Raw genomic sequence first — 14,354 nt, 5'->3', positions numbered from 1 at the left:
ATGCGGCTCGCCAAGAGTAGGTATTGTTTGGGCATCGCAGTATACTTCATAGGCCGCAAACGCTGTTGTCCTTTTTCCGGTAAATCCCTTAGTAGCCCTTTACAACACCCACGGGAAGAGATTTCTTTTTAATTTTTTATTTTTTATATTGCCTTTGTAGGCAGACGAGCATACGGCCCACCTGATGGTAAGTGGTCACCGTCGCTCATGGACGTCAGCAATGCCAGGGGCAGAGCCAAGCCGCTGCCTACCAGCCAAGATATGGCGGAGACCGGTTCTATTGTAGGCAGACACCGCACATCCAGATGTTTATAGCTAAATTTATATTGTGATAAATAGAAACTATAAATATTTAACTAAAGTAGTAGGTAGCTGTTTATCAATGTGGGTAAAATTTTAGTTCAATGTTTTACGAAATGAATGTTGAAATACTTACTTGACAAATGTTGATTGTCACGATTGACTTCCACGGTGAAGGAATAACATCGTGTAGTAAAAATCAAACCCGTAAGATTATAATTTGCGTAATTTTACTAGCGGTTAGACGTCTTGTGAGTCCGCACGGGTAGGCACCACCAGCCTACCTATTTCTGCCGTGAAGCAGTAATGCGTTTCGGTTTCAAGGGTTGGACAGTCGTTGTACTGTAAAACTGAGACTTAGAACTCATGTCTCGAGGTAGGTGGCGGCATTTAAGTTGTTGATGTCTATGGGCATCGGTGACTGCTAAACTCTAGGTGGGCCGCGAGTTCGTCCACTAATTTAAGCAATAAAAAATGGAAATCACCTTCGTTAGTTAAATCACATGGTAAGCGTCGAGATGTCTTAAAATTAGAAAATATTTATTAGTGTCTTGATGACAGTGGAAAACGCGGGAGGAATTGACTCAAAAATAGTTATAGGTTATTTACCAGTGGGGCTTCATGATACGTTATAATTAAAAATTCCGCGACCCTTTTTTTCATTACACGATGTTATTCCCTTGATCGTGGTAGTCATGAAGGTTAAGGGCGTATGAAGTTACCATGTATCGAGGGTGAAAAGCTATTTGGTCCGGTTATCGTTCTCGACGAACCCGTCGCTTACGACGAAGGGCTCGGCGAGCAAATTAACCCACAGGCACAGCCCACTGAGTTTCTAGCCGGATCTTCTCAGTGGATCGCGTTTCCTATTCGGTGGTAGATTCTGAGAAGCACTGCTCTCGCTAGGGACAGTGTTAGCAACACTCCCGATTTGAGCCCCGTGAGCTCACCTACTAGTTCGGTGAATCTAGAAAAACCCCTCGTGGTTACTAGAATAGGTAGGAAACAAAGCTGTATGGTTTAATCGATATTTTTGCAACTTAACAGAGGACCCATTTAAAGTTTAATATTTGGAAAAAATATCAATAGTTAAAACAAAAAACTTCTTCTGCTATTGCAATGCGGTAAACTTAATTAAAGATTTATTTAAACCATTGAATAAAACGGATCTTTAATTAATTACAAAGATAAATGTCGCGTAAGAATTGAAATGCTGTTTAAACCAAATAGTGTTTCGATCCTCGATATGTTATGTTCAAACGTGTAAATATAATCGCGAGACGGCACTAGAAAAACGTAAATAATTTATATCAATAACATTTAAAAGATTTAATGTATTAATATAATTACAAAAAAAACGTTTATACTTCGTCAGTTAGTTGTAGGTCAGATAGCTATGCTCTCAATATGTGAAGTTATTTAGTATTTATTAATCTTTATGCAAATTATATAAACAGGAAAAGGCTGAACCATTCAATACATATTTGAATTTAATTTTTTATTTACAAAATAACAATGGGATTTTTCCCGCCTTTACAATGAAGTGTCAAAAAAGCAAAATCTGTTTTTTTTTAAACTAAGACGAAAGTGTTTACTGACGATTTTTTTATAAGCACTATTTTTTTTTTTAAATCTAAGAATAGCCTTCATACCTATGGAGTTTAAGGCGTGAATGTGAATTTGAAAATATCACCTGAACAGTTCCGTACGTAGTCAGATGCTGCATTTCGGTTTCTTCCCTCATCTACGCACAAAATGATGGAAACACACGATCAGACGCAACGTTGAATAGCAACTAGACGTTATTATAATCGATTTACGAAATAATCTATCGATAAAGTCCTCTTATCACTATCGGATACAAAAATTGTCAAGTCTGCGAAAATATTTTGTTTATTCTATATTGCGATTAGAAAATGACTAAGTTCAGGAACTGATTATTTTTCGAGGTTAAATTCGTTTTGGGTTCTTCTGCAGGAAGTGCTTGCTATGAGTAATTACGTTCGGAATTCGATAATATAAAATAGGTGATAAAGTGAAAATCATTTGGATTTAAAAAAATACGTACAACTAATCCCAGAGTCGAGTTATGAAGTTACAAGATCAGAATGTAAAAGCATTTTTTTACATCAAATGCTTAATATAGAATATCCATGATTTAAACCATACAAATTAAGCATTGAAACTATAGTTATAAAATACAAAATCATAATATTATGAATCCACCTAAAAAAATTTTTACAAAAAGCAAATCCGGTCTTTACCCTCTGCAATAAAAGTTCGAGATTTAAATGCATCGATTTTGTTCCTTTCGCTCTTACAGATACTAAGTATTACCAAGAGTATCAACGTAAATAAGTACTTAATACTTACGTTTGCACCAATCTTGAAACTGCGACTGAAAGACGCAATCCTCTTTATCCCTTCTAAACTAGTGCGTACTGCTGAATTTGCCACCATTTTTACAAATCACTACTACACCAGTTCCAATTAAAAAATTTTTTTTTAACGTATTCCTTAAAAAAGTTTTAACACCGCGTTAAACATTAACGCAAAACTGTTATAACAATTCAATGTTCTACGCAAAGTGGGTCGAAGTTATTCACGTCAGATACCTTTATGTGAACAATTTATGAGTAATAAGGAAAATCGGAACACCACGTTCGTCAAACGTCATTAAGCGAATCGGTATGTAGATAAGAAAATAAACGTCATTGTACATATCTGAGTACGTTTAAAAAATAACCTTATTTCGATCGTTGACATTGGCGAAATCTAAAAGGAAACGCCATAAACCTAAGAGATAGATCGATATTTCGATCGTCAATCGCGTATGAGAAATTTAAAAAGTAATAAAAAAAAATCCTACTTATGCTGATAGCCTTGAGAGGCTATTTCAGCTTCACCCTAACATGAGCTCACGGGGCTCAAACCGAAAGTGTTGCTAACACTGACCCTAGCAAGAGCAGTGCCTCGCAGAATCTACCACCGGAACGGGAACGCGACCCACTGAGATGATCCGGCGAGAAACTCAGTGGGCTGTGTCTATGGGTTAATTCGCTCGTGGAGCCCTTCGTCGCAAGCGACGGGTTCGGGTTCTCAGTGGGTCGCGTTTCCGATCCGGTGGTAGATTCTGCGAAGCACTGCTCTTGCTAGGGTCAGTGTTAGCAACACTCCGGTTTGAGCCCCGTGAGTGAGCTCACGTTAGGGTGAAACTGAAATAGCCTCTCAAGGCTATCAGCAGTAGGAAAATAATAATAATAATAAACCTTTAAATATATACGTATACAAATAACAAACACCCAGACAAAGATCAAACAAACGTTCAATGTTCATCACACGAATATCTCAAAGTGGGTGGCGCATTTACGCTGTAGATGTCTATGAGCTCTAGTAACCACTTAACACTGGGTGGGCTGTGAGCTCGTCCTATAAAAATTTTTTTAATATTGTGTAAACTAGATTAAACCGTAATAGTAATTTGAATTATACTAGTGATCTCCTGGTAGTCGAAATTCGACTATAATTAATTGAGATTATCAGTTTGCATACTATTATGATTCTATCATCGACTACATTTAAAAAAAAAAAAAAAAACATACAATATTTAATTTATTCTCAATTTCAGCACAGATTATAATAAGCAATAAGAAAAGTTTGACAATAAGCAAATGGTAGGCATGCGTGTGTGTGTCAAATACATTATAGTGTGTGTAATGTTTTGATTTATTGATTTAATGTATTTTTTACACAAAATTAAAAAAAAATATTAACATTCGTCACTCCTTCTCTGTACTCTCTATAAGTGTGGGAAATTTCATACTCCTCCGTCCGCGCAATTTTAGTAAAAAGTTTTTGCTTCACGTATTTAGTATATAGATCAACGATTCACGAAAGTGGAAGAAAAAAAATCTATGGTATAATGGTATTATAATTTCATGTAATATATTTAGTATCGAATGTGAGACAAATGATATCCAATATATCACAGCGTAATAGTTGACGCGCTAAATAATGAGCTAACAATAAAATAAATATAGCCCTGCAACGCGGGCGCGAACGGTCAGAGGTGAATCGGTTATCAGCTCTGTCTGCGGAAGGTGTGGTCCAATAAAGAAACAAGCAAGGTATGCACAAGTCATTTTCAAACGCGGACAAGTTTTGCTTTTGCGTTTAGCCCTTTGACTGCCACGTAGGTCACCGGTGTCATACGTGGCGCACTGAAGTAATTACGTCGATTTCTGTTACTAAGGCACCTGTATTTAGTATACATTGGGAAAGACCTCCTGATCCTGCGGACAGAATGGAAAGCAGTCGACGTCGCCCCAAACACGTCATCTCGGATCCTCTCGATCCACTAACGATGCTTTTAGGTACCTCAAGCATCGGTCATCATTCTGGTCGAAGCCGTAGCTTGCGACGAAGGGCTCGGCGAGTTAATTAACCCACAGACACAGCCCACTGAGTTTCTCGCCGGATCTTCTTAGTGGGTCGCGTTTCCGATCCGGTGGTAGATTCTGCGAAGCACGGCTCTTGCTAGGGTTCGTGTTAGCAACGTCGTAAGGTTTGAGCCCCGTGAGCTCAGCTACTAATTAAGGCTACGCTGAAATAGCCTCTCAAGGCTCTCAGTTTAGGTAGGAAAAAAATTAATGGAAAAGCGTATCCAAATGTACTGAGAGTGAATCTATTTCTAATCTATTTATAAGGCTAAAACATATATAGATTAGAATAAAGGAAAGCAAAGTTAGGCAACCCAGGCGCTTAGTAACAGAAATCTACATATTTGCTTTGATTGCCATGTAAGCCCCAAAAATAAAACTGAGATTTCGATTTTGAATTTCAAATACGGATAGCGGCTAACGGCGACTACCGTGTTTGATTGCAATGAACTCCGTCAAACACTGAGTATGCCTTGAGCTCTTCCACACATCCAGGCATTGAAAAAATTCCTGTCTGCATTCTCGAAAATTTGAAGCGTCGTCACAATATTAACTGATTGACTATGGTTTGTAGATACCAATACATTAGACAGAATAATTAAAACCAGCGGTTTCATCACCAAAAGCGATATCTTCTAGACAGCCATCAGGGGGACAAGAATCACTGGAGGAAAGATACTAAGGATATTGTGTTTACCTCTTTAAAAACACTATCTCCCATGTACTAAGCAAAGTCCTTTTATTTATTTATTTGACGTGTTAATTATACATAAAATTGTCTACTCACGAACGTAGCATGAATAGAAAATATGAATATTGTTAATATACCTATATTTTGTTTGCCAATTGAAGGAAGGAATAATGTTATTTTAGTTTAGTTTGGGGAATACCAAGTGATAAAGTGTTATGTACATAGATGAAATCGAATTCAGAACAAACGTAAATAGTATATAAAAGTCTTTTAATCGGACTTTTTTTTTGATACTTTTTTTAACATTACAGATGGTATGGCAATGCCTTTAGCGTTGTGAAGTCTGTTTGCCACTAAATAGTCCATATACACCTTAGCCTATAAAGTTTAAAAACTTATTTCCTATTTTTAGCAAGTGGTAAGAATGAATCATAAAGTGTTGCATTAACTCATTCAATGCATGATGGGTCACAATAATTCAAAATGGCTATAGGATAATCGAGGCGTCCCGCCAAGAGTTATGGCTTTAACTGGAATGGGTGGTTCATGTTAGTTTCTTACCCGTATTTGTCCGCATCTATTATTATTTTATATATCTAAACATAAAAATGATTGCGTTTGTTAATTTAAGTTATAGCTATTGCTAAAGTGTACTTTAGCTATTGCTAAAGAGAAATGTAAAACTAATCTGGGCCTTGAGGTGTCAGTGATTAGGTGGAACTTCAAATAATAGCCGATAACTAAAATTTTAATTGGTCAAAGGTGTCGGATATTTCTCAATATATTGAAAAAAACTACCTCTTGTTATTCTAAGGTCACTCTCACATCAACTATGAATTTAAATAAACATATTTGGAGACAAAACATACTTTTAACCGTAATAATAATTGTAAGTAATTTTTATTTACACTCACAGGTCACAGACACTCTTCCACTATTTGTTCGATCAGAAATACGGACGGTTGATTAATTATACACCTATTTCATTACAATAGTTTGTAATCGAGAATATCAGGCGAGGAATTATTAACTTTCTCTGATTTATATTGCATTTAATTTATAGGTTCTCATTGTAACAGTATATTTCAATAGATGTAAAATTTATTGATAATCTATGGCTCTAGGGCAATGAACTTTTGACTTATGTCGTATTGTAATAATTGATTCCGTAATGATTAATCCGTTTGTCCAAAATTAATTTCTCATAAATTGTTTAGGTAGAGAGAGAGAGAGAGAGAGTATTATTTATTGTACACCAAAAAACAAATAAACAGTGCGATACATTAAAAACAAAAAAGTACAATTGGCGGTATTGGCGGTTTACTTCTGCAGTAGAGGCAATTTTTTTTAATATCGTCATTTTTCCAAACACACGTATCCAGATACTCCAACTAGGTTAACATTGTTAGAGAGAGCCGGTTTATTGAGACCCGTATGCACTGTTAGACTGGATTCTATTTTTAACATAGAGACTGCATGCTTATCTATATAATTACCGTACGTTATAAAAGCAGCAATTCCTTGTGAATAAGTCAGTTCCCATTCTGGCCATTAATATATCTAGGTACTAGAATAATCTATTTTCCACGGATTCTATAACTGGTTTCATAATTCCTACATACCCAGATGTACTACGGTCGGTAATCCCTATGGAATAGGTAGACTTTTTTATTTTTTTATTGCCCTTTTAGGCAGACGAACACACGGCCTACCTGATGGTGAGTGGTTACCGTCGCCCATGGACTTCAGCAATGCCAGGGGCAGAGCCAAGCCGCTGCCTACCGCTAAAACTGATTGACTGATTGGGTCTTATCACTATCGGTACTATATCTAATATCAATATTATGGTTTCAATCGAATTGTAATTGTCTAGTTTAGCGCAAGTAATTACTAGGCTTCTTGTGAGCTTGCACCGGATAAGTGGAATATAAAATGCATATTGGCGTTCCTTAAGGCAGACTATAGTCGCTGAACTCACCCGCTTTGGTGAGCTCGGCGTCATTTAAGGCTCCGTTTAACTCAGGTACCCTTTCCAAAACGTAGTGGTAAACGTAGCGGTAAGTCCAATTTAAAATCTCCTTCAGACCCAATTTTTTTTTTGCTTGGATGGATAGACGAGCTCACAGCCCACCTGGTGTTAAGTTTTTACTGGAGCCCATAGACATCTACAACGTAAATGCGCCACCCACCTTGAGATATAAGTTCTAAGGTCTCAAGTATAGTTACAACGGCTGCCCCACCCTTTAAACCGAAACGCATTACTGCTTCACGGCAGAAATAGGCGGGGTGGTGGTACCTACCCGCGCGGACTCACAAGAGAACCTACCGCCAGTAATTACGCAGATTATAATTTTGCGAGTTTGATTTTTATTACACGATGTGATTCCTTCACCGTGGAAGTAAATCGTGAACATTTCTTGAGTACGTATTTCATTAGAAAAATTGGTACCCGCCTGAGATTCGAACACCGGTGCATCACTCGACACGATTGCATCGGACGTCTTATCCTTTAAATACTGAGTGATTAGGGTTACCAATGAACGTCTGCAATGCCTTGAGCACAGCCAGACCGTGGCCTTCCGCTAAGGACTCCGCCTACCTCGTTTGAAGAAGCACGGGGTATCTAAACACAGCCTATTATCCTCCTAGCTTCCACTTAAATTGCTATATGACGCGGTCTAAATTTCATTAGGCTTTCCATTGCAATGGTCGGAATTGTCGTAAAAGCACACCCGACAGCTGCAGGCTAGTTTTTAAGCTGACGATTAAAATTAAAATTAAAATAAAATTATGAACAATGTGTTCATTGTTAATTGATATCTGAATTGTAATTGGTTTTCGAATAACAACGCGTTTTATGTGTAAAACGTTTAAGTTTTTAATATAATAACTACTCATTGTAATGCTTATCAAGTCCACGAAATGCTTACAGAGTAACATTGTCATAAGTTACAATGTTTTTTAAGTGTTTGTGTTACATATTTCTCAAAGGGTAGTTCATCAATATATTTGTTAAATACAATATTGTACTTATATAATATCGCAAGTAAGAAAGATCCTGGAGTGGCGACCACGAACTGGCAAGCGCAGTGTGGGACGGCCACCTACTAGATGGACCGACGACCTAGTAAAAAGCGCTGGGTCTCGTTGGATGCAGGTGGCAATGGACCGGTCGCACTGGAAATCTATTCCTATGATGATGCCTGAGAGGCCTATGTTCAGCAGTGGACGGCGATAGGCTGAAATGATGATGATGATGATGATAATATCGTAAACCTTATGTGCTACCTACTTAATATACTGATACACCACCATTTAAAATAAAACTTAATCGTCCACGACATCTGTGAAGTATCCGAAACACCGGCAATAGTATTTATTGACAATAAAAAAATTAGAGATTAAACTATACCAATAGTATTCATTATTATTTCATAATTCGCGAAAACTAAAAAAAATATTAAATTTAAATAAAAAGCTTTTAATTATGTACTTGAACTACACACATTCTATTTAGATTTATGAATGTTGAAAATCAACTGAAGTTAAATTTTAATGTCAAATCATTTTCACAAACAACCTGTAAAAGCGCCATCTATCGTCTAGTAGCCGTACTTCTAGAATAACATTCGATCAAATCATATTAATAAGTTATTATGAAGAATCATAATAATTAATTATTTATTTATTATAATAATTAATTATTATGATTAATTAATTGCCAGAGCAAAATGTCTTTTAACGTTTAAAATTATTTTTTAAAAATCATAGATATTTGGATAGTCCCGTTAATATGTTATAATAATATACAAGGAATTGTTAACTTAAAAGCTATATTAATAGAAGCCAGTTTTATTTGAACAAAAGAGACAAAGAATAGAGTTCACGTTCTACTGGAGTTTTTGGTAGAGTTCGCATACACCAATCACAACATGAGAGCTGTCAGCCGCCTCTAGGCTCGAGATCAAAGGTTCAATTTAATTGTTCTAAAACGACCTAGCCAAACTGGTCAACTTACCAACCAATGTTTGCCAGATGTGGGAATGAACCCACGGTTTTCGGCCCAGTAGTCAAAGCCCTTACTACCGCACTGTTGAGTCAGCAATGCCCGAGGAACAACCAACCATCGCTTAAAATGCATTAAAATACTTAGTAATTAAGATTATATTCAGCTTAAGCCGGAGATTACTTAAGAAAAAAGATAAAAAAGATATAAACCATTGTTTACAAATACCTACTTGCTATAATACTAACTACTTACTGTAATACTAACACAATATGAGACAGATGTCTTGAAATAAAAGATTTTTATTTTAATTTTTTATTTTAATACAATTCACGCCACGTGATAAATGAATCCTTGTTCTATAATAATTTTATTGCGTAAACAAACGTAGGCAGTTGCCTTCTAAGTGCAATTGTATTTGCGCATTGTAAATGCAATCGGATATCGTCAGTACCAGGTAGATGAAACATAATATGCATTAGTAATCGTTTGACTTATGAATATTTTCTTTTATAGAGACAAAACAATGAATCTTTATATTTCTTTACATTTGATACCCCCTACGCGCCCAGTCATGCAAAGACTGGACTACATTCTTTGGGAATATTTTATCTACCTCTTCTACGCAAAAATACCTGTTCTTGAAGACTTGTGTTGTCCAATGCACAAAAGTCAAACAAGACTGAACCGGAAACAAATATCAATTTGCCTTCATGACTTAAATTGTCTCGTGATGAATCCACTAAAGCTGTTAGTTTATTGCTACCAACACTAAAATCAATTGTATTTAGTACTAGCTGACCCGGCAGACTTTGTAGTGCCTCAATCGATAAATAAAAGACCTAAACTTTTTTATAAAATAAACTTAAAACAAACAAAAGGAATCCGAACATCAAAGGAAAAACAAAATTGTTATGTTTATTTAATTCCGAGCATTTTCATATTTAGCTACCTTTTAAACCTTCTCCCACAAATAATTCAAGACCAAAATTAGCCAAATCGGTCCAGCCGTTCTCGAGTTTTAGCGAGTCTAACGAACAGCAATTCATTTATATATATATATACTAATTTTGGTCTTGAATTATTTGTGGGAGAAGGTTTAAAAGGCCATCTATATATATATATGTCGCATCCGGGTCAATAGTTCGGAATATCAACGATACACAAACGTCAAAGTGACAGAATGACCGTGTCATGGTTGACGACCTTTAGTAATATTAAGACGGTGGTTTTGATTATTATTTTAAATGATGAAATGTTGTTTTGATAAATATCACAAAATGAAGGGTAGACTCCGTAACGCCACAGTTATAAAATGGCGGTACGTGGACAGAGTCGTGGCATTCGTGTCAGACAGTGATTCCGTCCGTTTCAGTCAGTCAGTCAGTCAGTCGGTCTGTCGGTATGTGCAACGAAACTGTCGGTTTATCCTGTCATTGTGAAAGTTGTGTGTGTTGAGTTTCAATAATTATTATTCAAAAGGTTTTATTGACTTTTTATTAACTGTGTTCAACCAAATACGAGTGATAACGGAAACTACCGCTTAGCCAACCCTGGCGCCGCCTACGACATCAGAAGTGAGATCAGGACTCTACTCTCACTGGCGTGACGTGTTTGAACATGTTCGAAGTACAGCGGAAAAACATGATGCAGATCAGAATACCAGTAACGGTATCTACGATCACGGGTCAGAAATTCATCGGGAACAGACAGATGCCGATCCATGTGCTTGGTGCGCTACGGTTGATATGTACCTCGATGAACGTCTACTGGATGGTGCATAGTTCATTGTAGTCTTCAGTGGGGCTCTGAAAGGCGGTGCCTTATCATGTTGTCGCGGATTTCACACGTAGGTGTCACATGGAGGCATTTGCGACTTATTTCTCGCTCGTTATGCAAAATTCTTGCTGCGACGCTTATCAATTTAAGCAATGGTAAGCCACAAAAGCGTGAATGCAGCATACGCAAGTCGTGTAATAACGTCTGCTACCTCGATGGAAGATCTGAGCCACGAAGAAATCGTCACATCTTACGTTCTGGCTCATGTTGACCAGTTGACGCTCGACTTATCACATGGCATTTACTAGCGGAAATACGACACGTAACAAGCTATTGCAAGAAATTAAGGCAAGTGCAAGTCTCAGGTGAAACTTCGATCGCAATAATGGATCTGTCATGACGAGTGGGTAGTTCCGACACGAATAGTTTTTAAGCCAATGACTACTGCTAGAGTTACATGGCACTAGTGCAGTAAACCAAGACATGAGACGGTGAATTGTCGCTGAAACTTTAGAATCTATTAGATTCAATACCAATAACACTACACGTTCGATGACTTCGGGCTCCAGCAAGCAAACAAGAAAGCAAGCAAGTTTCCGTGGGGAAGAAAAATTGACACATCTGAAGTCGTCGTGACCTGTAAGATAAGACGCCCGGTGCGTTCGTGTCTGGCGATGCGGCGGTGTTCGGGTTCCGCTGGCGGATGCAAGTTTTTTCGGTGAAGTGCGTGCTTGTGCGTGCTTGACAAGTGTTCGCGGTTGGCTTCCTCAGTGTGGGAGTAACATCATGTAGGAAAGGTAGCCGGAGGTGAGACTTCCGCGGTCGCGGCCCACCCAGTCCGCGAGAACCGGGCAGATCGCCTCGACGGTACGGAGGCTGGCCGACGGGTCCGCCAAACGACGAGACCACGCCTCTAGCACGGACTGCCGAGATTGGAGCCTCCGCGCTCCGGCCGCACTTGCGCTAGGGCGCGCCGCCTCGTAGGAGACTGTGAGGTATCATTGAATGACTCTGACTGCGATCGCGCGCTACCGGCGTCGCAGCGCGGCGACGTTCTCGTGGGTAAGGACGTGGCACCAGACGGGTGCTCCGTATAGTGCCATCGACCGCACGGGTACCATCACCCTGCCTATTTCTGCCGTGAAGCAGTGGTGTATTTCGGTTCGAAGGGTGGGGCAGCGGTTGTAACTATACTGAGACCTTAGAACTTCTATCTCAAGGTAATCGGTGCGTTTACGTTGTGGATGTCTATGGGTTCCAGTAACCACTTAACACCAGGTGGGCTGTGAGCTCGTCCACACATTAAAACGAAGAGCGTAATCAAACGAAATTAGATCCGAAGTTTAAAGGGCCGTTTAAAGTAGTTGAATTATTGGATGGTGACCGTTACACATTGAAAGCTTTAAATTCAAAACGTACTTACAAATACCCACATGATAGGCTAAGAAAAATGCCAGCATGACACATACCAGTCGAGGTTGATGTAAATGATGATGATGAAGAGCAAGCTTAAATTGTGGTGAAAACTCGAGTAAGGATAGTCTATCGGCCGTATTGTGTTCGACCGTACCAGTAGCTATTACGTAGTCGTAGCCGGGTAGAAATCGGTTGTCTCTTGAGGCAACTCAAGTAGTCCGTGGGTGCGCGGTGCGCGTTTGGCTCTGGCGGAGGTCTGGGTCTGTAAAGACCATCGTGTGTAGTCAGCGGGTGATGCACACGGGCGATCCACGCTGTGGATGCGCATCATGAGGGCAATTGCGATTGCTGGTCGGCTGGAGAGCCGTGGCGTTAGATATTTTTACTCGGAAGTTTTCTTTGATCTGAGTTCCTGTAAGCTATGCCTGATTTGTACAAAGTAAATTTGAAATTTGATGAACGACTGTGGTACGTGCTCTGGCTGCTAAATAGTGAACTTTGTATACCCTATTGTTTGATATGGTTAAAATGGTATTAAAACAGTTTAAAGCTTTGATGACTTTAAATTTTCCGATAAGTCGTAAAGTGTAGTCAGGAGTGATCGAGCGGAACAAGTGTTCTCGTGGATGTTTTTGATTGTAGGTTAACCATCACACGAGGACGTGTACAGTCAGGAAGACCGTGTCGCAATCAACACGTGATTGCTGCAGCCAATACGAGATATGGGACGCAAGCGCCGTCTGTCGGCGCTCAATGGGTCAACTATTCACCGGCCGAGCGGAGCGCCATGCCGGTAGCTGTGTAATATCGAGTATTTTTGGTAAATGAGAACAATCTGGTGAGTCGTATTATTTTTATTTGGATTTTGGTGCCGAATGTTCTCTTGTCGAGAAATCTATATGCGATGGTTCTCATAAAAGGTCTATTGATTAGAGTCACAGGGATGACTGTTGATTAGAGTCACAGGGATGACTGTTGATTAGAGTCACAGGGATGACTGTTGATTAGAGTCACAGGGATGACTGTTGATTAGAGTCACAGGGATGACTGTTGATTAGAGTCACAGGGATGACTGTTGATTAGAGTCACAGGGATGACTGTTGATTAGAGTCACAGGGATGACTGTTGATTAGAGTCACAGGGATGACTGTTGATTAGAGTCACAGGGATGACTGTTGATTAGAGTCACAGGGATGACTGTTGATTAGAGTCACAGGGATGACTGTTGATTAGAGTCACAGGGATGACTGTTGATTAGAGTCACAGGGATGACTGTTGATTAGAGTCACAGGGATGACTGTTGATTAGAGTCACAGGGATGACTGTTGATTAGAGTCACAGGGATGACTATCATTGAACACTTGTAGTCACAGGGATGACTATCATTGAACACTTGTAGTCACAGGGATGACTATCATTGAACACTTGTAGTCACAGGGATGACTATCATTGAACACTTGTAGTCACAGGGATGACTATCATTGAACACTTGTAGTCACAGGGATGACTATCATTGAACACTTGTAGTCACAGGGATGACTATCATTGAACACTTGTAGTCACAGGGATGACTATCATTGAACACTTGTAGTCACAGGGATGACTATCATTGAACACTTGTAGTCACAGGGATGACTATCATTGAACACTTGTAGTCACAGGGATGACTTAGTTACTGTGTACATGAATTGTACGGGGAGAACTTGCAGCAGTAGTAAATCAC

At 38.9% G+C, this 14,354-nt stretch overlaps 1 protein-coding gene across 3 annotated transcripts in view; it reads right to left on the bottom strand.

The window, feature by feature from the left end:
• Positions 1-14,354, bottom strand: part of LOC149500814 (phospholipid phosphatase 2) — a 47,993-nt gene that overhangs the window by 28,911 nt on the left and 4,728 nt on the right. The window contains exons 1-2 of one of the 3 annotated variants that reach the window (XM_089735071.1): positions 2,674-2,889; positions 1,994-2,044 (exon numbers count right to left, since the gene is read on the bottom strand). The exons of 1 other annotated variant lie outside the window; for it this stretch is intronic. In XM_089735071.1, the coding sequence (XP_089591197.1) occupies positions 1,994-2,044; positions 2,674-2,760 (138 nt within the window). In that variant the 5' untranslated portion in view covers positions 2,761-2,889. Of the gene's footprint in view, positions 1-1,993; positions 2,045-2,673; positions 2,890-14,354 lie in introns of those variants that run through there. One more of the 3 variants, XM_089735073.1, reaches the window with a different exon arrangement.

Source organism: Bombyx mandarina, chromosome 19 (genome assembly GCF_030267445.1).
Source record: "Bombyx mandarina strain Sakado chromosome 19, ASM3026744v2".
In the NCBI taxonomy this organism is placed as follows: Eukaryota; Metazoa; Arthropoda; class Insecta; order Lepidoptera; family Bombycidae; genus Bombyx; species Bombyx mandarina.
This window is presented reverse-complemented; position numbering and strand designations above follow the sequence as displayed.